Source organism: Bombus terrestris, chromosome 16 (genome assembly GCF_910591885.1).
Source record: "Bombus terrestris chromosome 16, iyBomTerr1.2, whole genome shotgun sequence".
Classification (NCBI taxonomy): Eukaryota; Metazoa; Arthropoda; class Insecta; order Hymenoptera; family Apidae; genus Bombus; species Bombus terrestris.
Window position 1 is genome coordinate 7,139,620 of NC_063284.1, and position 27,378 is coordinate 7,166,997.

Sequence of the window (27,378 nt, forward strand, 5' to 3'; positions counted from 1 at the left end):
AATTATTTTTTTGTAGTTAGAGTAGTAGAGGAGATTTCAAAATCAACTTCATTTTTTAAAATAGAGTCATATATGTTTTAATACATTAATCGATCCATCTCGGTATTTCGTATAAAGAAGTATTAACTTATTTATGTCGAAACTACACTATTAGTTTAGCAGATGTTTTAGCTCTAATGTGTCAAATTTAACATATGAAAAATAAGGGAAGATGCGAAGCGATACTCCTGTATTTACGTTGTCTTTGTCTTTCATACATTAAATTTGACAAACTAGAGCTAAAACACCAGCTAAACTAACAGTTTTCCGACATAAATAGGTTAATAATTTTTTATAGCAAATCCCAAGATGAATCCTAGATGGAAAGAATATATGGCCCCATTTTAAAAAATGAAATCGACCTTAAAATCTCCCTCACTAACTCTATCCGCAAAAAAAAAATAATTTGCATCATATGATATTCTCCTTCGAATCAAACAACTTTTATTAAAACATTTTTGTGGTAATTTTAATATTCGCGAGATATTTTACTTTTCCACGTAAACAAAACTATATATATTTAATATACATTTCATTAAAAGTTTTAAATTAGTATCTAGCTACTGAGCTACTTAATGTTTACATATATGCTACTCGATATTTGTAATACTATGAATAACTATTTGATTATGGAATATTTTGGTAGTTACTGTAATATTTAAGAAATTTTTTTGATATAACATTTTAATTATATCAAAGAGCTGGTTGTTAAGGTAATATTATTTTGTGTTTTAGGCAAGTTTATCTTGTCCAGTCGAAGCTCGACCTGCCAGTCAGTGGCGTCGTCAACCACAAAACACCCAACAAAAAATCATCTTCTAACTAGCTTTAGCGTACTAAACATTAGGGTACTAAGTATAAGCGTAAATCTAAGATTAACAGGAGATAAGTGCGCAATCGATGAAGGGGTACCTAGCCTAGTTAGGATACCCAAGTCTGATCGCCCCTCGTCAGGCCACTTTTCTCTCGACTCTCTTGACAATTACTCCTTACTAGGATCCTGCCTTCATCCGGGCAAATACAATAATGTTAAGTCTAATTCTAGCCTCCTAAGTAATAATAACGATAACTACAAGTCTGTGATATTGCTCAGCTCAACCAGTAACCATTATTTCCTCCGCGTTGAAATGGACGGTGGTGCGATTGCAATGAGACTAAGAACCTCGAAAATATTAATTTTGAACTTAAAAGAAAAGACGGTGGAGATGTTGTCCTGGGTAATTAATGGTATTAGTGACGTGGCAACAATTACTGTTGGTGCTCTTTCATTTCAGGATAATGTTAAGTCTAACGAGCCTTCGGGCACTTATTTCGCGAGCTATAGGTACTCAGGGTCGTATACGCGTCTTGGCCCTGAGTTTGTTAAGTCTCTTTCTAAGTCTACTATAGGGGATAGGTTTAGGGTTAAGGGGGAGAACCAAGACGAGTTCGCTCTCTACATTCCTACTATGACTACCTGCAAGCCTACGATGACGCTTACACGCCAATCTGCATCCCGAATAATCGGTGTACCTGGATCTCGGCCGAACTACTTCGAGATATTATGGCCCGACCAAATGCACACTCCTCACAAATTTTATGGCAGTTTATCAAACTGTTTAACGGAATATCACAATGATTCTCTTCCAGAAGGAGAAGAAAAAGAAAATAATTCTTCTAAATGTTTCGGTAATTTTAACGAACAAATACAATGCCGAAACATTGATGAAAATACGATTAACGATAACGAAATAAAAAGGATCAGACCTCAAACTGCTATCTATTTCAATGACGAGCATTATACTCAGACAGGAGTATTTTGTTTTTGCGGTTTTGAGAGAAACTACAATTGCCAAAATTCGCACGAGTTGATAGAAAGAGATGTTTCTATTAGTTTATCGTGCTCTAGTTTACTTAAACGAACGAAGCTGAAGTATCAAGCTTTCACTGGCGTGATCAATGGAAAATATTCTTCAGAAAATCTCTGTGATTTGTACCAATCTAAAGAGACGTTATTCAAAGTACTCCAAGCTATTGGATTTAATGTTGAGAACATTTTCACAGAAAGTCTGGTAAATTTTAAGCAATTCAGTCTGACCAGTTCGACGTATCAAACTGCCCAGTTCATTGACAGTGAGAATTCTAATGAAGCAATGAAGATCGATGCCATTGCAGTAAACTTACATAATTGCAATCAGTTAAAAAAATATAAAGCTGCTGCTTCTGGTTCAGAAGATAAACGAACCACAAATGGAAATTTAACTGTTTCTACTCCAGTGGAAGAAATATCCTCTAGAAATTATCCAATTTCTAGTTTCTCAAGGAGGAAGGAAGTCGACAACGCAAATGGCGTGAGTCGATCTTACCTTATTCATTGTGCAAGGAATCTCATAGCAGCGTCCGTTGGAGTTTCCAAAGACATCTTACAAGCTCACAGAACTGATCTTAAGCACGTGTTAACGCTCCTTTTTGGACAGATTTGCGATCTTGATGAATTCAATTTGGGGTATAAGAAAAGGTGGGGAATTCCTGGCATTTTGAGATTGGCTGGCGGGGGTGAAAATTCATTGAATAGCGGTGGAACTACAAATTGGGGCTCTACACAAACTAGTACTACAAATAACAACAACAACAATCAATCGGGTTGGGGAGGAAACTCTGGGAATCCTTCCGGAAGTAGCGGAGCACCTGGTAATTGGACTGGAAACAGTGTAAACAGGTCTGTTGCTGGAAATCCAAATTCAAATCAAAATCAGGGACCTCCAGGTGGACAAAATGTCCCAGGTAAGTATTTTGTATTTGTTTTGTTAAGTTCTTTTCTTAAGTAATTTTAAATTTGTATTTAAGGAGTATTAAATTGAATATATGAAATGACTTTCATAGTAGAATATGCTTGGACGAATAATTACTTCTTAGGTAACGTGAATAAAGTGAGCAATCCAAATCAACAATCAAATCAACAATCAGGTCCACCCACTTCTCAATCAAGTGGCACAAGTCAGGGTGGTCAAAACAGCAACCAATGGTCACAGGGAAAATCTAATAATCCTGGAGGATCAAGTCAGAACTCTTCTGTTCAAAATAATAATACTTCAGCCCAACAACAGCAACAACAGCAGCAACAGTCGAATTCCAGTAACAACAATAATCAGTCAAACAATCAGGCTCAGGGATCTGTTAACAGTAGTAATACACCTGCAAACAATAATCCTTCAACAAAGCAACAATTAGAACAGTTAAATACAGTGAGGGAAGCACTTTTTAGTCAAGATGGTTGGGGTTGTGTGAGTATCTCTGCTATCATATAAGGTATTAGTGTAGACATAAATCTGTCTTCGATCATTTTGCACACTTATATTTTATATTTGAGTACTGTAACATACTAACATCGAATTTTGCATTTTTGTTATAGCAGAATGTGAATCAGGACACAAACTGGGATGTCCCAACATCTCCAGAACCTAGTATGTCAAAAGATGGAGTTCCAATCTGGAAGACACCAGTAAACAATGGCACAGATTTATGGGAAGCTAATCTCAGGAATGGTGGTCAACCTCCACCTCAGCAGCAAGCTAAAACACCTTGGGGTCATACACCAGCAACAAACATTGGTGGAACTTGGGGTGAAGATGATGAAGCTGCAGATACATCTAATATGTGGACTGGTGCCCCCACATCTTCCCAACCAAATTCTGCAGCTGGCCAATGGACGACTGGTACCAGTAACCAAACTGGTATGTGGGGAGGTAATTATTATCATATTGAGATACTTTCTTTTTTCCTCCATTTCTTGTTTTGGACATTAAAATTTGCAAACCGAAATATGATTACAAAAAAGATTATTATTTAATTGCAATTTGTACAATATTAAAAAAGCATTATACTTTAAATTCTGGTTGTTTGTGTGTTTTATTATATGGTCAATTTTTTAAGAATATATTATATTAAGATTTTTCCAATATTCAGAAAGTTAATCGAAAATAAAAACCTTCTAACTAAAACTTTTCATGTTATTGAAGATCTCATTATAAAATAAATTACGAATGACGTATTTTATAGGATCCAACTGGGGTGATCCAAGGATCGATCATCGAGATCCTAGAGATCTCCGTTCTGTTGATCCTAGAGAGATGCGAGATCCCCGTGACCACAGAATGTCTTTGGACCCTCGAGAACACATACGTGTGATGGATCCAATGGCTCGTGATCCTAGGATGGCAGACATGCGTGGGGATCCCCGCGGGATTTCTGGAAGGTTAAACGGTGCCAATGCGGATGCAATGTGGGGTCAACCACCAGGTCCTCCACATCACCAAATGGGACATCAACATCCTTCAGGCCCTCCAACAAAGATGTTAAATCCTTCCAATATAAATCAGTGGGCTGCACCACCACCAAAGGATATTATGCCAGGGAAACCATCAGGTTGGGAAGAACCTTCTCCACCAACACAAAGAAGAAATGTCCCAAACTATGACGATGGCACAAGTTTATGGGGAAATCCTGCAGTTAATCAGAGGACCATACCTGGTAGTAAAGTTTCTCATTGGAAGGATCTTCCAACGCCAAATATAGGGAGAGGAGGTTTGTTTGTTTTCTTTCTTTATATATATATATATATATTGTTCATGCTCTTTGAATTTTATTCGTAGTTGAGAACTTCTTTGCGAACTGTAAGAATTTAATAAAACTACATTTTTGCAACTTACAGGAATGCAATGTCCTCCGGGCATGCCACAGAATAGAATGCCAGCTCAACCTGGAATGAAACCAGATGTTAGTGGACCAATGTGGGGACATCCTGGTGCTGCTGGTGGACGAAATGGTAGTTGGGCTGAAGGACCACATGATACAGGTTCATGGGATGATCCAAAAACACCAAGTACCTGGAACGAAGCTCAATTAAATCCTGGCACTTGGGGTGGACCCAGTGCGCACAAACCTAAACCAATGGGGCCCACTGGAAGCTGGGCTGATACTGATATGGATCCTACTCCTAGTTGGGGTCATCCTACGAAACCAACCCTTACAAAGGAAGTTATATGGAATAGCAGGGAATTTAGATATCTCTGTGACATGGGATACAAAGTACGTATAAATTATTTAAATTGATTAAATAAAATATGTTTCAAAATATAATTGAGGATACTAAAACACTAGAAATATAATGATCCATTCTAATATTGTCAATAATAATTATTGATATAATAATTTTATTATTGTATAAAAATCTAACAATTTTGAATATGTTTATTGTGATACGGTACTTGTCAATATAGTCATTGTTGTTGGTTTAATTCAATGTATTTAACGGATTTATTTCTTATATTTATGTTTTGATTAAGCAAATGCATTTAATGATTATTTTTGTTTACAGAAAGAGGATGTTGAATTGGCACTGAGAACTCGTGAAATGAATAGAGAGGAAGCTTTGGAACTTCTAAGTCAAGTGCGGCCTTTAGACCAATGGAGAAGACATGACGCACACTCCACTTATGATCCGACAAATCAAGCTACAACTGCGCCAGCATATCCTAGATTTAATCACGTCGCACAGCAAATGTCTTTTCCTCCGGTAAAAACTATTAGAGTTATTTGATAATTTCCTGAACCAAAGCAGTTCATATTATTATTTAAATGCTAGTTTACTCCTTCTTTTTACTTTGATTATAATAAAGCACGATCAAGTGTATTTATATTATCCCTTAAATATTAACGTGTTTTTATATGCCACGATAAACATAATGCTTTGCACATTTAAATTTGCATTAATTGTAAATTTTCTCGCAATTATAAAACACTTTTGATTGGCACATTCTTATATATTGATCTATTTTATGCTATGGTCGTATAACTCATTTTGCAAATCTTAATAAATTTTCACCTCTTGATGTTATTTTTAATGTATCAAATGTTAAACAATGTGTATATAAATATGTGTGTTTATAGACATTACTTACCAGTATGTTTATATCTTAAGTGACATTTATATACTGAAATTTAGAATTAGCTGTAATATTGTATATGAAGTGACAGTTTGTGTATACTAATTGTTAATTATAGGGTGCTGGAGTGCCAAGTGGAAATGCAACTGGTAGTGTGGGAGGATCGGTTGCTAGTGCAAGTTTATTGAAATTACAACAACAACAGCAACAAACTGCTGTTCCATTACAGCAACAACAACCTAGTAGTAATGCACCTCAACCACCTTTCAATCAGGTAAATGTTGTTAGTATTGCTAATTGATAGATATTCAGATAATTATTTAAAATTTGTCTATTAAGATTTGTTATACTTGTAGCAAATAGTTATTTTTTCTTTTTTTTTTTAATTCTAGGTTTCCAGAGCTCCTCAGAATCAACCCAGTACTCAACAACTGCGTATGTTAGTACAACAGATTCAGCTAGCCGTCCAGGAAGGTTACTTAAACCATCAAATTTTAAATCAACCACTTGCACCTCAAACTCTAATACTTTTGAATCAACTATTACAACAAATCAAAGTCTTACAACAGCTTCATCAACAACATTCTGTGCAAAGTACAATGAAGAGCAATAGCCAATCTGTTCTTCAGATCAGTGTACAAATTACAAAAACAAAACAGCAAATAGCAAACCTTCAAAACCAAATTGCTGTGCAACAAGCTACTTACATGAAGCAACAACAGCAGCAGCAGCAGCAGCAACAACAGCAGCAGCAACACCCTGTGCCACCATCTCAAAGCTCAGAATACTATAAGAGCTCAGTACATGATCCTATGTCAGCTTTGCAAAATAGTTTCACAGATTTGACAATGAATAAGGAACCTCCTGTTGTAAGTACATTTTTTATTTTAAGAAGTTATATATACTTCATAGAAAAATGTATATACAATGTTTTTAATTTCTTCTCGTGAAAAATGAACGAAATAATTAATTTTTGTTGTATTAGAAAGAAACAATGGGAGTAATAATTAGATTTGTGATGTGAAAATTAATTTTTTATTATAGAGTCAGCAACAGTCAAGACTGAATCAGTGGAAGTTACCTTCTTTGGACAAGGATGGAGAGTTAGTTTCGAACGAGTTCTCGAGAGCACCAGGAACAACCAGTAAGCCAGCAGCTACACCGGCTGGTTTAACACGATCACACAGTAGTCCTAACATGAATCCTTTGTTGGGTCAAGGAGATGGTACATGGTCCACCAGACTTGGAGAGAGTGGATGGCCAGACCCAGGTAACTCGGATTCCACTGATGGAAAGGATTGGCAGCCAACTGGTGCAGCTGCTGGTGCTGCTGCTTTCACCGATCTTGTACCTGAATTTGAACCTGGCAAGCCATGGAAGGTAATCCATTTCCAATATCGTACTTCCTATGTGAAGAAAACCTTTTTCAGTATAAAAAAAAGCTTATTCAATATTTTGAATCGATTGTTTATGACGCAAGTTTAAGATATTATTGAAATATTTGATTTCTTTGAAATAATTGTATTTAAAATATATTTATGCAGATAAAATGAAAAGAATAGAATGCCGTTTGCACAAAATGATAAAAATTATTCAGATCTTCTTCAGATTTTATGTTGTAAAAGTTGAAATAATGAAACATTATTAAGGTATTGTTTCATTTACGTTAATAGAAAATAAAGTTGTTATTTATTTGTTAATCATAGAATTGCTGTCATGAAATTTGGTTGTATGACGAAATTTTTGTCTCGCAGTGCCTGACGTCGAAAGGGGTTAAACAGAGTATGCGCTGGTAATCAAATTCCAAAATAAGAAATGACCTCTTAAAAATAGTGAAAGAATGAAGGGTTTTTTTTAATTTGTCGTAAAGAATACAGATTAGATATGTATTATCTATATATAGATTAGGTAATATGTATTAATATTCTAATAAAATTTAATAAAATCATTTTTCATTTTATTTTAAATTGTATTCATTATTGTAATAAAAATTAATTTAGGATATTTGAATTTCTCTTTTTTGTTAATTATATTTAGTGATTCAGATTTTGTATGAGTAACAGAAAAACAAAAAATTCTTACGTATGACGTTTATTCGGGTCCACCTATATTTAATTTCATTTTAGGGTACCCAGATGAAGAGCATCGAGGATGATCCAAGCATTACTCCAGGCTCTATCGTTCGTTCACCGCTTTCTTTAGCAACGATCAAAGATCCAGATGCCATTTTTTCTTCAAGTAGTAAGACTTCGCCGCCACCACAACAACCTACCAATCCTGATACATCAATACCAAGTTTAAGTAATTCTACTTGGACGTTCAATCCACCTGCTACTACTCCAAACGCATTTACTAGGTAAATATTGCTTTAAAATTTTAATACTTTACTTACCGTATATATTCTTTATTTTTATTACTTTCTTTATTATAATTTAATATTTTAAATTTTAATTTAATATGATTCGTTAACTAACTACTTAATGTTTTTATTCAACTGTCATTATACAAAATATAATTTATAGCTCGAAAAACACTTGGGGTGAATCTGCTCCACCGCCGACTGCGGTTACTTCAGAGCTCTGGGGAGCACCGATGAGTAAGGTTCGTGGCCCTCCACCAGGCTTGAGCAGCAAAACTACGGGAAATACGAGCAATGGCTGGGCAGGTTTTGGCACCGTCAGTAGATCCAGTTCATGGGGCTTTCAATCGAGCACAAATGCTGCCTGGGTTTCTACCTGGTTACTACTTAAGAATCTGACGCCTCAAATCGATGGTTCTACTTTGAAAACCCTCTGCATGCAACACGGTCCTGTTCAAGATTTCCGATTATACCTTAATCATGGAATTGCTTTAACCAAATATTCATCAAGAGATGAGGCTATTAAGGTTTAGTGTCTTTTACATATTTTTGTTATTGCATTAATTGCATTAACCTTTAGCGGTCTTATATCCTTTTACAGTTCAACATCCGTGACTTTAACTAAAAGTATTTAAATATATTAGATTCTCACTTATTGTAAAATTTACTTTTTATATATGAATAATCTTAAAGTATAGTTGATTCTGTTGATTCAGATCTAAAAAATACAGTGTAGTATAATTTAGACCGCAAAAAATTAAACTTAGGTTAACCACCCAATAATTAGTTGAGTTGAGTATTATCTACTATATTTTTATTTGTATATATGATTCATCGTATATATCTATAGACTAAAAATTTAAAGTTTTCATGCACTGGAACTGTATTAATGTTAGGTGCTCCAGGAAGTTTGTATATTGAAGATCGTATAAATGTGTCCTTATGTAAATTTTTACGCGATTTTGAAATTCTGAATATATCTACAAATTTTTGTGCACAATTTTTCATGTTCATTTTCATTTCCAGTTTTTAGTAAATGAATATGCACTCTTCCCAAGTAATTAGTAGATTTACTTAATAAATCCTATTGTATAAATCTTGTTTGTTTACATATATACATATATATTACATACACGAGTGTAATGTACAATTTTTATCATTTAGATATTATACAAAACAATGATTAAAAAATCACAAATCTACTATTATGAAATTATCAAAAGTAGAAAGTAATAAGAGAAATGTTTAATGATGTTTACAGGCACAAGGTGCTCTGAACAATTGCGTCCTGGGCAACACAACAATTTTCGCAGAATCTCCAGCCGATACCGAGGTACACAGCTTGTTGCAACAACTTAGTCATGGAGGTCAACAACAAGCTGGAGCTACTACAGGAGCAGGTTGGGGCTTGCGACCATCGAACAAAACTGGTCCACCACCAGACACATGGGGCGGTAGTTCCAGCCAATTATGGGGCGCTCCACCGAGTAGCAATTCTCTTTGGAGCAGCGCTGGCATCGACAGCAATGATCAACAACGTGCTACGCCCAGTTCTCTGAACTCGTACTTACCCGGAGACCTTCTGGGAGGTGAGTCGATGTAGAGTGCCGCACGGAGGAGCGGTATCACTCGTGCGACGACCAAGCCTTCTACTTCACGATACGTCAATTATATTCCGCATTGTCAGATGGGCCGGTTCTCGCGATGAAGTTACTTAAATCAGTGCCGCGTATAATTTCGGCAGCAACAAGGATCTGATTTGATTTTTTCAACAGAAGATTTTTCAATTTGGGATTCGGGGATAATGGGGGCAAGGGAGGGTATATCATGAATTTCAAGGCTTTTGGCGTGCGCCGTGCTTTATTAATTGTTTGGTGTAATGCCGACTACATTTAATAATAGGCACGAGAGAATGCTGTTGTTATATCGCGCGTACTACACATTAAGTACGTACGTACGACGTAATACTAAATTAGTATTGACGTTACGATATTGCTTCTGTCGCAGTTCATTTTGGTATTTTGGTATTTTGATATCTTAAAATAATATTAATTTCATCTGATATAATATGCGCGTATGTGTATACATAGTGCGCACCCATCTCTAATAGGCACGTTTTTCATGATCTTTCAATTACTGAATTAGTATTCTTCCCATTCAGGTCGTGTTCTCATTAACGTTTCAATCGAATATCCTGTTTATTCAGAACAATATATATTAGTATGTTGAAGGTATTTAAGTTGATCTTTGTTATGCTACATTTTTCGATGTTTTAATATTTTCAATGTTGCGTACACACTTTATGCATTCATTACATTATGAATACATAAATTATATACAGAAGAAAATTTTTATGAATATAATTTATGCTACTTTCATATTTTATCACATTCGAATATAGCAATAATTTATATTTCATTTTTTTCAATATCGACGCGTGTTACAAATTCATTTTGATCAAAATAATTTATAACTTGCAAACGGTGCGCACCAATATATCGTATATTAAAACATCGTTGTGTAGGTAATTTTTAACTATTTTGAAAAATAGTATAAATTCTAGCTCCTGTTACATATTTTGAGGATCGGAGCACAGAAAACAGTAGGAAAGTTAAAAGGGTGCGCGCATACACCGCAGCCATTAGCTTTGAAAAAATGATACATTGGCTAATCTAGATAATGGCGTCGCCAACACTTTCTTAAGGATGCGCGTGTAAGAAAGTAAATTATGATCAATGGTCTCACGAGTGTTCCACTTTTTTGCTCTGAACAGTTTCCTCTAATCGAGACTGCCATGCGTATCAAACGTAGACTGTACCAATCTAATCAAAACAAAAACAACCAGAAAGAATGAATAAGATATGAATGAAAAGAAAAAATATAAAAAAAAAAGAAAAAAAAAGGGAGGAGGAACGTTACCTCTTAAAGAAATTAATAAGCGAGGATCCACGTCGATGCTTTGGGCTATACATACCTCTTCCATTAGCAACGGTGATACAGAATCGAATTTTTAGTGAATTTTTCTTTCATATGGCAACAGTTATCAATACAGAAAATTTGGTTATTGTTGCCACAAAATTAACGATAGTAATACGATTAGTAATTTGCTTTTATTTGTATATTGTTATTCCAACGAGCAAGTCGAGATTATACGAATAATATTGTAATAAAACTATGATTGTAAAAAGTTTGAATCAATAGCTTCACTAGCTAAGAATTGTATTGACAGATATCGTGATCTTCTGTGGGATATTCAGAGATCGTTATTTAAGCTAAAAATCGATTCTCTATCGTAAAATGCCCACAAACTTTTAATGGGATGATAAATCGGGGTCCGAGTTCTTGCGACGACAACAAAAACGATACCAAATGTTATCGCAATAACGTAAATTTTATTCTACATATATTAAATCTAAATGCCACCCGTCGTGCCAATGTCCAGCGTGTCTCTTTACCATTTACTAATTATAGAGTTATAACGAATATGGTAATTCGATGTTTTTCTCTAGCTATCTTTGTCTGTTGTCTGCCTATCTGTGTGTGTCTTTGTCTTTCTCTCTTCTCTTTTTCACTCCCCTTTGCAAAATGAACGATACTGAGGAGAAGAATATGCCACTTCCCATTGGTTTATTATTAAGAGACAAAAAAGGAAAGCATTTAAGAAAGCTGAAATCCTAATTAAAGTTTTCAGAATGACTTCGAATTTTCGAGTGAATGGTATTTCCAATTATACAGTGACGCAAAATTTTTATTTAAAAAATTGTGAGTTTTTCTTTTACTATCTATCTATAGTTTTATCTATGGAACCTATAGTTGGTAGCTTGACAATCTGAGACAGTTTTCCAGTGATAAATTACTTACTACACTGTCTCAATACTTTTTTCAGACAGAGGATATTATTCTTCTATCTATTTCAGTTTAAATTTAGTAAACGATACGGTAGTATTTATGCGTGGTTTTTAGTCTAGTAACATATTGTGTAATATTAATTCTCTTTCCAGTTATTATATATATAAAATAGAAGATATTTTAAGTGCTAAATAATATTTAGTGACATCGATTAAAAGGCATAGAAAAATTGTAACAATATTATTCTATTATTAATAGCATATCCAGTACTTTATATTGTATAATAGAGACTCATTAATTGCTCTATACATGGGTTAAATCTACTATATATATTCTTCAATTACTTATACTAAAAATATTTTAAGTTCTTTTACACTTTGAATGAATGGACAATTAGATATCGTTTTCGTTGCAAAATAGATGAAACTTTTAAAATTCGTGTTATTCTTATCGGCCTTGATCAAATCATTTTGAGTTAAATAATAATGCTCTCTATCATGCTAATGATATTTGCAAACACAAAAATAAAATAATTTAATTTAGAATGTGGTTAGTGTGGACATTCTCAGAAAAGTCGTTATTTATGGATTCGAGATTATCGTGTGCTTATATTGCGTACTGCTAGAACGTTGATGCGCAGAAGAAATGCGCGATGCAATGTGATTGAATTAGTCATGACGCGCAGTCACAAAGGCAGACTACACGAATTTTTGTTATTGACTAGTGTTTTATTTAACATTTATTCAAGTGGCATATCTTTAATACGTATACAACGTGACAAACTTCAAAACGTGGGTGTAGAATAGACCACCAAACGATCTAAAATACTACTAATGTCGCCAAGAATCTAAATTCTTTGGAAGAATTAGAGCATGCCAGCTTTCCAACACCACATAATACGTATATTATATTTATATACGTCTTTATTTTTATATCGCTCCATATTTTGTAATTAAATTCATTGTTAGACCTTTCAGATTCCCTCCCAAAGCTAAAAGTTTGTAGACAATATCGTAGTAGTAAAATGGTATTATCATCTAGAAAATAACCGGAGTCAAATATCGTTTGAGTATTATAGTACAATGTTAGTACAGTTCCTGGACATGATTTATTTTTATGACAAAAATGTTAGATATCTATTAAACGTTTCTTTTATTATGATAGAATGGAAACTATGAAAACTTCAATTTTTATTTATATTCTTTTCTCGCACTTGATAAGTGGTAGGATTTCGTTTTTATAGATTCAATTCTCTATTGGTTTTGTTAATTGGAATTAATTAAAATATAAATCGAAATCATACAAGTTTCGAAAGGAAATTTATCGTAAGCCAGATGATTGTGTAAGTAGTTTGACAATATTGGCTTCGCGACTATGTTAAAGAAGGATTCACGAATGATTTGTAAATAAATTACGAATGACTGAATGAAATGTATGTGAATGATTTAAATTTTACTGATTTGATAAAAGTGCCCAAAAAGTGAGGGAACTGGAACTTTCATGCAGACACTGATTCTAAGTTCGTATTTGTGTGGCGTTTCCGTCATTCTCGCTAAAGCTTAATTTGCTGAACTGTGTCAATAACTCTGTGCAATTAATGAGTCTTGCTTGATATCTGCTCGAACAAACAGCAGAAAGATGTTGATTCTGGAAAAAGGAAGGATAGAACGAGCGTCGTAACAATTTTCTGTTTATTTATTTGTTTGTTACACTTTTAACTTTCCCCTTTATTACATATTCTTTTCTGTTCTTCAACGTTACAAATAATTATATATACAAGATACAGAAAGATATAAATGTAGTTTAATTTCTCAGTATGTACATATATGATACAAAGATTGCATTTAAATTTGGAAATGACTTGACCGGGCATGTGTTTTGCCCGTTTGAATATTTTTCGTTGTTCGTGATCGAGCACGACCGATACTTTACTTCGTCACTATATATCTCACACCTAAACAAGAAGTGAATCTCGAAAATTCGATAGAACAAAAACAGACGTTGATGGATATAATGTTTTGAAGTTCTGATTGGACCATTGGGAGGAGGTTCGGTTAAAGGAAGGGGTAAAAATGAGTTCATTCCCTGTGCCCCTCCGTTGCGTGCGCGCGCACGCGCGTGTCATGAGAAATTTATGCGTGCATGCCTACGTGTGCAAGGGAATGTGATTGCGCGCGCGCGCGCGCGCGAATAAGCGAGCGAGCGAGCGCGCATGTGTGTATGTGTATGTTTTCAACGTCAAAGGTACCTGAATGGACTGATAACCATACCGATGGGAAAAAGAGTGTTTAGTATTCATTGCACAATATTTTCTTTCCAACATTCTGATATATCTCTGAAATATATATCCAACGCCCTCAGATCTTCTCGGTCTTGTTCAACTGCGAGACTAAAGAAAAAGTTCTTTTCTCTTTTTTTCTCTCGAGTCTGCTGTTAAGAGCAGATCCATAGATCTTGCCGTGAACATACGCATAACGTGTGTACCTACATAAAGGTTTAAAGGTCAATCTCTCTCAAGTGCCGATGCATTTCAAATAATTAACGTGAGATTTTCTTGATCTTCTGGGATTTGATTATTTTTCATGACTTTTTAGCATTTTGCGTGTTACAGATATTTAAGTCATTCTGTGTGTTCTAAGTTTTATTGATATATATATATATATATATATATATATATATATACATATATATATATAAACATATATATGCATAACGAGTATTCCTCAAAGGTTAATGAATTCGAGTCATTAAAAACTATGATAAGTAATCAAACTATCCGTAGATCGATTTCCTAAATCAGAAAGTTAGGTTTCTCGTATAATAATGAAACAAATGAAGGGATCAAAAGGGTCCTAATAAATTTAGTTTTGGGACTACCTGAAATGTTTAAGGATTTAATTCATTAAAAAAGGAAAAAAAAAGAAGAAAAAATCAAAAATTCGAGGAATGGATACGTTAGAATTCTATGATTATTCAAAAAATTATAAGACTTAATGAATTTATTTGCACACTGTTTATCGATAAAGTGTGTAAGTAGGTAGAGAACTACTTAAAATACATGCAGATAAATGCCGAATAGTATGTTTGGTAAACCAAAGAGGATCGATGTTAGGAAATGTTTGTAATTAACTACTGACGTTAGGAATAAAAAGCGAACGTTTTACGAGCCAAGGTTAGGTATTATGGTAGATTAACATTCATAATATTCGATCACGAACGATGAAATCTTAGTTCGTTTTCCTTTTTTTTTTTTTCTTTTAATCGAATTTTTTGTTGAATATAGCTTTATTAAGTGAGATGGACAGTATTTGGCTTACAATTAGTAGAAAATGTCTTCGTTTTTTTAAGAAAATCATCGCCAACATCTATGTACTACATATATATTTAACTTTGACGCAACTAAAATGAGTGGAAATTTATTGAAATTATATCTTCTATGTTCATTTTGTAATATTTTCGAATACGCTTATCGATATTTCTCTATTACACTAACATTCACTGTTAATATAAGAATATTCGCGTATTAAATAAATTATTAGACAATTTTTTAAACAAGTTGATGAATAGTTGACCCTACAACTTGAAACATATAACATCGCGTAATCGTCTTTAAAAAAAGGAGAGGAAAGTAAAAAGACGAAATTGTTATTATCTTATTCCAACGAAGGTAGTTAACAATGAATCTAAAGGGTTTCTTTCTTATTTTGACGTACTAGAAGGGTGAGAGTGCATTTTCGTTAGTCGACTCTTTCTATTTATGGCAATTCAATCCGAAGACTTACGTTCAGTTTCGCGACTCAGATTTCACCTATATGCTTAACTGAATACCGTGTGTGTGATTTCAGGTGATTCAATAATACACGTATAATTCACAAATTTTATATCTTAATGCTTGGAAAAAGCTGCCTCTACGATTCATCGAAATTAGTTGACACTAAGCTTCTATCCAGATTACTCAGGTTCCACGGTGGAATCGCTGAATTGTAACAACAATAATAATAAATAATAATAATAGTGGAATTAGTCGTAGAACTAAATAGGTACAGTTAGTGGTAGTAGTAGCAAGTAGCAGCAATAGTAGTGGAATTAATAGTAGTAACAGTAATAATAATAGTAATGCTAAATGATAAATAATATTTATAACACTTAATAACAGCAACAACAATAGCTATGATGATAATAAATAATGATGGTTAAAAAAATGAAAAAAAAAAAAAAATAAAGATAACGCTAGCAATCGTGTAACAAATATAGCAATCGAAGTGGTAATAGTATCAGCGGCAACAATAGTTCTAACAGCAGTATTAAAAGAAGTAAGTTGTAATTTCAACGAGGTTGCAAATGAAAGGAATGATAATTGTAGTTATAGCAATTACAACGATAGTAGTGGCGCGACAATTATAGTAATAGCGGCAATATTGTATAATGTGATAATAGAGTAATGATAATGTTACCACTATTATTATTACTGCCTTTGCTACTACTACAATTGACATCTTTGTAATCATATTATCGCTGTGTGGATTATCAACATTTTTGCGATTATTGTTGCTGCTATTGCTGCCATTAATTTCGTTTGATTTCTATTGCAGCTGTGGCTACTACTATCGATTCTAATCTTATTTCTCGTTATATTTAGCTGCCTCTTACGTTTTGCTACTACTAACGCTGGTTACTATCGCTGTTTCAGCTTCTACTATTGCCACTCTCTACTGCTTTCTATCGCAGTAATACAATTTTTATTTCTACTGTTCAGTATAGTATAGTAACGCATCATTACCATTATTGTTACTATTATTATGGTCGTAACTATTGTTAGTGTTACACACAACTACTATTACTGATGATTAATATTAGAGAGTACTAGGATAATTGTTGGTGCTGTTAATTTCTGCTATTATTATTATTATTAACATTGCCATTGTATTGTCACCAATCTTTTTGTTACAGTTATTAAACATTATCATTACTTATTATCATGACGCTGTTACTGTCGTTGCACAGTTAATAGTAGCAGTAACGATAAATCATACCTAGTGGTGGTGGTGGTACACGATATTAATAATAGAGAAACGCCTGTCGCAGTAGTCAGGATACCGTGAATGGAATAAAAAGTTAATCACGATATAATAATAAGGGGTTAATGATAACGCGATTTATGTAATATAAACAAAAACATAATTGTTGCTGATTATGATATTCATTAATCAATAATCCGTAAAAACAATAATAATAGAGTGATGATCAAGAAGACGATAATAACGATAGTAATGAAATATTAGAGTATTAAAGTAATTGCAATTTATATTAGTGGTAGTGATATTAACAAGCGGCAGTGGTAATACTTGCTAATTAACAAGGATTATCATGACGGCAGCAGTAGTGTAATGTTTTTAGGAAAGCAGCAGTCATATAAGAATTGCTAGTGATAATATTAATGGTAACGAATAATAGATAACATTATTGATAATATTACGAATAATAGAGGTCTGAGGGCGTTCGAACATTATGAGTGTACCTTTTTTGCTGTTCCAGAATGGAACGTAAATTTAGATTACGAGACGGGAACTAAATTTGAACGAGCGCTGGTACTTCCAACGATAATGGTTTCTCTTTTTCATTTGAGATAAAACATAAGAAACAAGTCCTTTATCTTGAAGATAGGCGGCAGCACTTCAAGCATGATCGACAAACGCTTGCAATCGTTTGATAAACTAAATTAAAATAAAATAATACTGGTACACGTGTGGGATTTTTACGACACTGGGGGTTAATTATATACGTATAATATACATACGACACAAACAAACACACACACACACACACACACATCTCTATAGTTTTATACTGTAAACACCTGGACACTTTCCTAAACGGTCGTCTTTTTATTGCAATCTCCTCGAATAAGTTTACTTGAAAGTTATAGCTGGACTTTGTATAGTTTTTTTCAATTCTGTTGCTAACTAATTGTCCTAGAAGCAAAGCATTATAAATTAGTATTATTAATTTGTCGGCTCTGTAATGTTTTATTCGTCGTATTGTTAATTTAAAAGATTTAAAAATTTAGAATATTAATTTAAAAGATTTAAAAATTTAGAATGTTAATTTAGGATCTTCTATTGCCTTAATAATTCCTCGTTCTATTCTCTTTTGCTTTGTATATATACACATAGTTATATTATAATACTTTACATTTGATATCTGAGGAAAAAAACATTTCAATTATTCGATTACAGATGATGGTCTATTTTCATAAAATTTGATGATTCGATCGAATAAAAATGCTAGTATTATTTCCTTCGAGGCTTGTAAATATTCTAACATGCTTTGCCTTTTAAGTACTTTTCGAACAAATAAGATACGTTTCAATGATGCAAAATGTATATGTAAAACTAAAAGTCTTGTGATTTACTTATAAACGTTTCAAACAATGAAGGAAGAAAAGATTAGTTTTGTTATATTTTAAAAAACGAATTGATTTCTGATACATATCACCGGAAAAATGTGTGAATAGGTGAATGAAAATAAGTAACAAGTAAGCTTAATCTAATAGCCACTTACCTCAGTGTCGTTAATTATTATTTTATAAAAAGGCATATTTCAAAATACTAGAGTTAGCATGCTATATTTAAGACCAATCAGCTATGTAACACCACAATCTCTTGTGCGCATGCGCTGAAACTACGTATTCTTTTTCCCTTCTTATCTCCTTGTTTTCACTATTTTTCGTCTGTAGATCTAATTGTATTTAATTTGTTGTTCTCCTTTTATTTCTCTCGTTAACCTCCTACACCTTTCCCCGCTTAATTTTCTGTTATTACACAAACGCGTATGTACTTTATTGCACTTATTGTCTGTGTTCTTTTGAAACCGCACGAGATCGCGACGCCATCTCGTCTATATTTATTTTTCTTGTTAAAACTCTAATGTGATATTGATATTAAATACCATTCGATTTAACACTAATAATTTAGATTAAATTTAAAGAGAAAAAGAAAAAAGTTCGAAATTTAAAATATGAAAAAATTTTCATAATTTTCGTGAGAACTTATTCGTCTTCTGCGTAAGATAAATTAGTCGTCTTTAGAACCATGTAATTCGTGAAATTATATTTTTGTCTAACATAAAATAATGGCAACAAATCGGTTTGATTAACGCCAAATTGTAATTGTTTCTGACCTATGTAACTTTCTTTAGGGAGTTATTAGCGACGACATTATTATCAATTTTACGTCTATTTAAACATTTCAAATTCTTGGCTGTGTCTAGCGAAGCATGCGGTATATTGAATGTTAAGTCTAAAAGGTTAGGCATTTATATTTAGTCCGAGACAAATCGAATGAACGTTTAGGAAAAAAAAGGAGAAAAAGAGAAAAAAGAAACCGGGAGGAAAAGTTTTAAAGGAATACAGCCAATAACAGGCGTATGCATACTTGTGCGCATATGCACCACTCTTGGTGGTTTACGATGATACGAATTTCTAATACGCTTACGCGCATGCGTGTTATACCGCGTTTTTATTTCGTGCATTCGACGTATCGGTACGCATGCGTGCTATACTATCGATGTGCACACAGGTGTCACAGGGGTATCTAGTATATTTTACGTCCGTGTATGCAAGTGTATATACGTGTTACAATTAATTGGTGCGTGTATTAGTTGAGGTTTCTCGGTGGTCAGTTTACGTATTTCGAGCGCATGCGTACACACGCGCCAGTAGGAAAACGTACACATATGCGCATACTCTTCTCTTTCGGGATGAATCGTTTTCCCCTCTTTTTCTTGAATACACACGCGTGTGCATTTGGGGCATGTGCCATTTATTAATTTGATAATAACAAGAGGACGGGAAAGAAAAATAAATATGCGACGTGGATAAGGAGAAATTCTAATCACAATAACTGTTGCAAACGGAACAAATTTAGTCAAAACAAAAGGCTTTTGATAACTCGAAACTTGTTAACGAATGTGTCTTTACGGAGGAAAGATTGATACAAATACTTGAATTTATTTTAGGAAAAGAACGATTGAAATACATTTGAAATAGTTAACTTATATGTTTCTTTGTATTTTTAACGCATAACGTTTTAATAATGTATTACTATGAATATTATTCTTGTAATTGTAAATTTGATTTCTCAAGTCACTAAATTTAATGGTAAACGAAGTTTTAGAAATATTTTATATAGTCATACAGGAAGGTTGCGCAATATGGCGAATAGCCAACGATGCCGGTGAAATTGAAATAAACAGTTATACATACATAAATAGTTTTATGTTCGACAATTTTGTTATAATATATAAAGAATATTAGGTGTAATGCAATATTAACAGAGATAAATGATATTATTAAACATCGTTATAAAACCTTTCCTTTTAATTAATCTTTTAAATTATTAAACTTTCGCATACCTATGCTCATTGCGTTGCAATCTATTAGTAATAATTATATTCCTATAGTCTGATTTGTTTTAATTGTGATACAGTATTATTTAAAGGTCGCGAATGCGTGTGTTCAAATTTTAATTACTCTTCTTCATCTTTTTTCCCCTTCGTCCAAGAGAACTCTACAGTTCTTTGTATTTCTGCAAGAAATATGAACGAAATGTGCTTAGAAAATCAATTTTAATATATGTCTGAAAATGTAAGCCAACTATTATTTTTATCTGGAATGTTAAATGTTAAGGTAAACGTGAATATCTTTCTCTTTTCTTTTACGTCTTACGCAGCTCGCTGAGTATGATCGAAATATAGCTTTTTTTCGATATATTGAAAACGCGAGAACTTTGAGAACTAACCTTTTATAAATCTTCCCCAAAGATTTCGTTGGTTGTCGTGATTATTACTTAGAGTTATATATATATGTAGTGATTTGAAACGTTCGTACTAATAAGTTTGATTAAAACGGTTCTTCGAAATTTTATTCGAAAATTCAAAATAATACAAATAACAAAGAAAGAAAAAGAAATTTAAAAAGATAAGGAGAATCGCTTCACTTGCAATATCAGGGAAATATATGACTTAAAATATACGGAAGACCGGAGTATTAAATTATATGATTCTGTTGTAATAGGTTTCGAAAAATAGAAAAGTATTTGAATAAATTTGAAAATTTCAAAATCGTTTCGAGATAAACGACATATTTTTTTCTGTTTTGTTGCCTAAATACGAAATTATTGATGGTGAATGTAAATAAATTTGGTAAGAGTGAGCAAAATTCCTCGAAATATTTCGAACAATTTTCGAACCAGAATTTAACCTAAACTAATTGAATCAGAAAAGTAATTAAAAGAACGAAAGTATTTTTCGAGTGTTTTCCGAATCGAAATGAACTTGAAAAATTTCGGAACCTTTAATAAGGGTTTCTTGGAAAGACATTATCGAAATTAGAACATGTGGCAAATAACTTATAAAATAAAAAAAGAAATATAACTAAGTCTAGATGCCTAATAGTAATTAACGATATGTATCTGGTCGTTATTCGGCGATTAACATATCCAAGAATTATAAATAAGTATGATTCCCATTCTTTTTCCGTGAATATTATTTATTAGTTAATCGTGACCAATTAAATTTTGAACATACGGAAACTGAAATGTTTGTACATACGAAGTGATCAGGGCCAAATAATTCAGATTTAATGTACAATCTATAGATGATCTTATTATGAATGTAAGCATGTGAAATTTTAAATGAAGCTTTTACGCACATTTATTGTCTAATCTAGTTATGAAGTTAATTTAATACGTGTTTGTAAGATGCTGTTTTTTTAAATTAATTATATACGTATAATATAAATATACATTGAAGAACTGTACGAAAAATGCTGATTTCATAAGATATTAGGAAAAAGTCATCAAAAGATGAAGTAATTTCTCTGTTGTAAAAAATGAATGAGCGAGAAAAATTAAAAAATTGGCTGCAATGCGCGTTTTGCAACCTAGGACCATTTAATGAAGATGGAAGTGCCATGCACTGATTTCGTAATTAACAAACATGGAAGGTTCTAAAGATATTACAGAAAGTTAGTGTCATGTTATTTGTTAGATTTAGGAGAAGTACCCCTTGTGCACACGCTTCGAAAGAGAACAGCATCCCGAAAGGGGTTCTAAATGAAAAAAGAAAAGAAAACGAAGTGAAAATCGAGGTCCGAGGAGTAAAGTTTGAACTTGTCATTTTTAACTATTAACATGTGAACAACATAGGGAAGAAGGATAGTAAATATAGTAAATACGGGGACACACGCAGGCACGCACGTACGAGCGCGCGCGCAATACACACATAAGACACACGCACATACACACATACATATTTATTAATAATTTAGGATTTATCAATGATAAAGAAAAAATGAACAGACATTTATGTATACATTGTTTGTCTACACGTATACACACTACATGCTGCGTACACGTATATGTGTATGCATATTCGTGGATAATATAACCCTACGCGTCCACAGAAACGTACACGTACACACAGACACCCGACAACCCACCCACCCAACCACCCACACACATACAACCACACACATACCACACACACACACACACACAGACAGTTATATATTATATTACGATAATATATATATATATATATAAATATATATTATAAGAAAGCATTTTGAAGAGAGTACTAATTAATAAGGTGATTCATTATTGTAAAAAAATGACTACTGATTAATGCAACAAAGTGGACTAATTCGCGAGTAACCTCTATTCCTAACAATAATGAAAAATTAATTAATTTTAGATAGATTAATAATAAACTAACAATAATGAATTAATAATTAATGAAATAAATATTAGGTATTAACAGTAATAATGATCGTAATGTTCATTAAGATGCGATATAATGCTAATAACAATAATATAAAAATAGAGATGAGAAGAAGAAACGGTACGAAATAATAGATATAAAATGTTAGTTATTACAATTTTGCGATTTTCATTGTCTAACGGTATTGAGAGATATATTCACAAGTAGCGTAGTATTCTAACGACTCTGATGGTGAAGCTTAGTGTAAGATTTCCAAATGATGAATATTGTATGCGTGGTAGGGGGTAGGAGGTTATGGAGTATAATAACGATTACAGTGACGAATGACGTTTACGATGACAATGACGTTGAACATGGTTCTGCGGAGTTTTGTGTTTACCTTCTACTTAAATGTTGTTCAAGAATTTTTCACCAATGAATTTTCTCTGGTACCTTTTTCTTCGTCTAGTAACTTTTCTTTACGTCCAAGTTATTAGCGTCAATGACATTACAATGCGAACGTAATACGTTTATGCGGGCGCAAACTTTTTAAAAATACTATATTTCCTTCTATTCTCTGTTTCTTTCCTTCAGTTTTCCACTAGAAATTATTCATAGCGAAATACTACGATAGGGCGTTGAAGTCTGTGAACAGCGTTTCAAGATCGGTGATGTTCCTCGAATTGTTTGTTTGTTTGTTCGTTCGTTTTATTCTAATTTAAGAATACATTTTGATCAACTTCACGATGAAGAATACGTGACATGTATACTTCTATTCTTAGTCTTTTTATATTTGACTTTTTTTTTCTTACAACGATTGTTGAGCGTTGACAGTCGACGAGTAGTCATCATTTGTTACGAAACTTCGCTAGAGATATTTTTTAAAATTTTCGAATTAATTTTTTTGGACATCATTTTTTCAAAGAAGCGTCGTGTTACACATATCAGAGTCTGATGAACATCGAAAAAGAAGATTGGTTTTCTACTCGATTTTAATCGAACAATGTCACAAAAGTGCTTTGGGCGCGTGAAAATTCACAATACGAGTTAATAGTTCCACATAATCTAGAAAATGGTGTGTCCTTCGTTTCTTGCCAGAAAGAGAAAAAAGGCCAGAAAGAATTCAAAGTGGAAAATGTATAGGATAATTGAATGTCGCGTGTTTTAAGTACACTCATTACATCCATATAGCACGCACATATACGCCCACACACATAGGAACACACATAGGAACACATATACATATAAACATATACACACATGAACACGACACACAAATTGAATCAAAGGGCGAAAAGCTTTCTCAAACTAACGGAAAGATATTTGTTGTGATAATAAATATTGAATATATAGCTGTTTTAGGGTATGAATCATTACTATAAAAGATTAGAATTTAAATAAATGCGCCGGGTTAGTGTGGAGAAGTGAATTTTCAAAAGCCTCGACTTTTTCTACTCGAGAAAAGGTTCGCGCTCACGCTCATGCACGCTGAACGAACCTAATCTCATTTTCTACCTGCGTCTCTGTATGTGTGTTGATTGTGATGAAGGACGATAATTTTTCTTGTGGAAGATACACTCTCGTATCGTGTGTACGTATTTAAATATGCTTGTTAAACGAAGAAAAAACAAAACAAAACAAAAAAAAAAAAGATAACAATTCAACATGTACAGGGTGTCACATAAATGATAGTACAAGAGCGCAGTTACAATTCCTCTGCTAAAAATAAGATGATTTTGTGAAATTGATCCCACTTTGCTTCTAAGATCGTCCCGGTTTCAAAGTGAATCGTAAAAAGTAAAAAAGAACAGGCGGAGAGGAAGAGAAACGTTATCTCTGCACTTAGTTAACATCGATTTTCTGAAAAAAGAAAAATGACAAAAAAAAGTTAAAAATAATAGGGATAAGTGATAAAAAGAAAAAATATGATAGTCGGTCGAGTCTGGGGGAGAAAGTAATAAATAGGCACATGAAATGAGTAAACGTAAATAATTGCCTGTTTTATATCGGACAAAACAGTTCTGTACACTATAGCGCCTCCTATATTAAGCACCCTTATGTAATACGTGGTCCTTAAAGCCTTAGAGCATAGATTAGTCTGGTCATCGAAATGGTTGAAGTGAAAATATATTTTGTTTCTTTGTTGCCCTCCTTATCGTCTTAAGTGTATTCTTCAAATTCTTTATACTACGCGTGTTCTTATACAGGGTGTTTGGGAAGGTACAACAACAGGCCGTTGTACTATTGTACTAACTAACGAATTCCATTTTTAGTTACAAAAAAACATACGGATGATATTTGCGGACAAATTGTTTCCAAGTAAAATCGATCTTGAACTGAATTGAATAATACAGCAATCAAAGTTGAAGTGCAAGAACGTGCACACGCATCCGCAGTTCAGCGATTCACTAATGATACGATTTATTTGGAAAAAATAACAGAATTTTTAGCTCGAACGAAATTTGCGTAATTTGAATCCGGGAATCTTACATATCGCACTTTCAGCTTTATTGCACACCCTATATACGTCTACACGTATATACGAATAATGTGCACATATGTGTACGCGTGCGATCGTATGTGAATATGTATACGTACACGTATTATATACCTATATATGTATGCGTACATATATGTATACGTTCGTCCAGGTGTGTACATGTGTAAATACGTGCACAGCCACGTGGGTATGCATGTATGCATACGTACTTATGTGTTCATACGCGTACGTGACACGTACACATGTATACATATAATATTACTTAGAATAAACTTTCCTACGTACAGGGTGTTTTAAAGATTATAGTACAAGAGAAAACTGCGGCCTTCCTAGATATAATGGAATATTATTCTTAATCGTGATTTTCTTTACCGCTGACGGACTATGACGTTTCGCGCGGCTAATTACAACTGGAGATTGTAAACGTACTGTGGCTGCAAAAACCTGAGAAACATTTTTGAGTTGAAAATAACATGATTCTCTCTTTTCAGTTTCCCGGTCTCTTTTCATATCTTTTCATACATTTTTTGCTCTTCGACAAGTAAAACTTTAGGCACTGCTAGTGACCGCATATACCGTACTATGATAAGTAGTAAGAATTGTATGTATATATATATATTTATAAGAAATGCTTTATGAAGAACTTTCGAATAATTGAATAACCGTTATATTATAGAGGTATAACAGTGTGAAAGTACTTGTACCAAATATTAACGAAATGTAACGCAAACTATTTTATTATTACAGATATTATGATAAAAAATAACTCTTATCGTTGCTACTCACAGTACACCGAACCGAATATTTCTTTTTAGCTTTTTATGTCGCTTCTTTTAAATTTTATTCCGAGTAACTATACATTAGGCATTATCTTATGTTGTTATTTTTATTATTATTATTATTATTATAATTATTATTATTATAATTATTATTATTATTATTGTGACGTTATCATTTTTTATTTATTCTGTCGTTTCGCGTATTTGATGATTTTTGAGGTTAAGCTAACTTATTACCGAATGAAATTTGAAACTGACGCCATATACTGTGAGGATAATCGGCTTGAATTTAGATTATAATGACGGTGGAATGTGCGACCAATTACGCCTAAAATCGAACTTCGTTTTTTAAGGGTTAACGACGGCTTTTTTATAGTATTGTTCAGTACCTATCCTATACGTACGTTCATCGAGCGTCGGGAACAGTTCCGAAAATCGTCTTATTTTCTACTCAAAAGATTTCTTAAAATTGTCTCTTGCACCATTATTTTTCGATCACCCTGCATTATCGAATACTATATATTTTTCCCTTTAAAAGTGCAGACTCTTTTTAACCGAATGAAAAAGATGTGTAACCCAATTGCGTACGCTTTTTTCAGGATTTTTAGATAATCACTGCGAAGGTATTAATTGATTAATTTTAGAATCGCACCGATAAGCGAATTAATTAATTAATTAATTAATTATTTAATTAATTGATGGATTAGTTAATTCATTCTGCAGGTATTAAAAAAATATCACGCGTATATGAAAAGTCTGGAGGTAAATTAACATGTTTCTTTCTTTTTCATTTATTATTTATTTTTAATCTGAAACTGTAGAATTTAATTGTATTAATTAATATATATGTTATATATATAAAGTATATATATATATATATATATATATATGAAATGCATATGTATATTAATTAATTGTATGAATTTAATATATGTTTATATTAAGATGTTTACTTTTTTCTTCTTTATTTCGAAAAAAAAAATCTCTTGGTTGCTTTCGTAATTACTTAATTATGTAATCGTTGAGTGAGAATTCAAATAACGAGTGATTAAAACGATCATGGGTGTTCTCTCGTCTTTTTCTGATAGCTATAATGATAAATAGAAATAAAGTTATTTAAAATCAAATTGAACATTTTCCCTTTTTTTTTCAATTTCCCTAATACAAATT

General features: G+C 32.9%; 1 protein-coding gene across 8 annotated transcripts in view; it reads left to right on the forward strand.

Moving 5' to 3' along the window:
- LOC100648841 (protein Gawky) overlaps positions 1 to 27,335 on the forward strand; it is a 39,498-nt gene extending 12,163 nt beyond the window's left edge. For 3 of the 8 annotated variants that reach the window (XM_012317835.3, XM_048413220.1, XM_048413221.1), the window contains 12 exons: positions 775 to 2,802; positions 2,935 to 3,302; positions 3,431 to 3,764; positions 4,078 to 4,602; positions 4,730 to 5,106; positions 5,396 to 5,593; positions 6,082 to 6,237; positions 6,356 to 6,832; positions 7,008 to 7,343; positions 8,090 to 8,319; positions 8,486 to 8,849; positions 9,584 to 27,335. In XM_012317835.3, coding sequence (XP_012173225.1) covers positions 775 to 2,802; positions 2,935 to 3,302; positions 3,431 to 3,764; positions 4,078 to 4,602; positions 4,730 to 5,106; positions 5,396 to 5,593; positions 6,082 to 6,237; positions 6,356 to 6,832; positions 7,008 to 7,343; positions 8,090 to 8,319; positions 8,486 to 8,849; positions 9,584 to 9,925 — 5,735 coding nt within the window. In that variant the 3' untranslated portion in view covers positions 9,926 to 27,335. Of the gene's footprint in view, positions 1 to 774; positions 2,803 to 2,934; positions 3,303 to 3,430; positions 3,765 to 4,077; positions 4,603 to 4,729; positions 5,107 to 5,395; positions 5,594 to 6,081; positions 6,238 to 6,355; positions 6,833 to 7,007; positions 7,344 to 7,717; positions 7,912 to 8,089; positions 8,320 to 8,485; positions 8,850 to 9,583 lie in introns of those variants that run through there. The other 5 variants (XM_012317841.3, XM_012317840.3, XM_012317839.3 and 2 more) reach the window with 5 other exon arrangements.
- Positions 27,336 to 27,378: the final 43 nt, after the last annotated feature.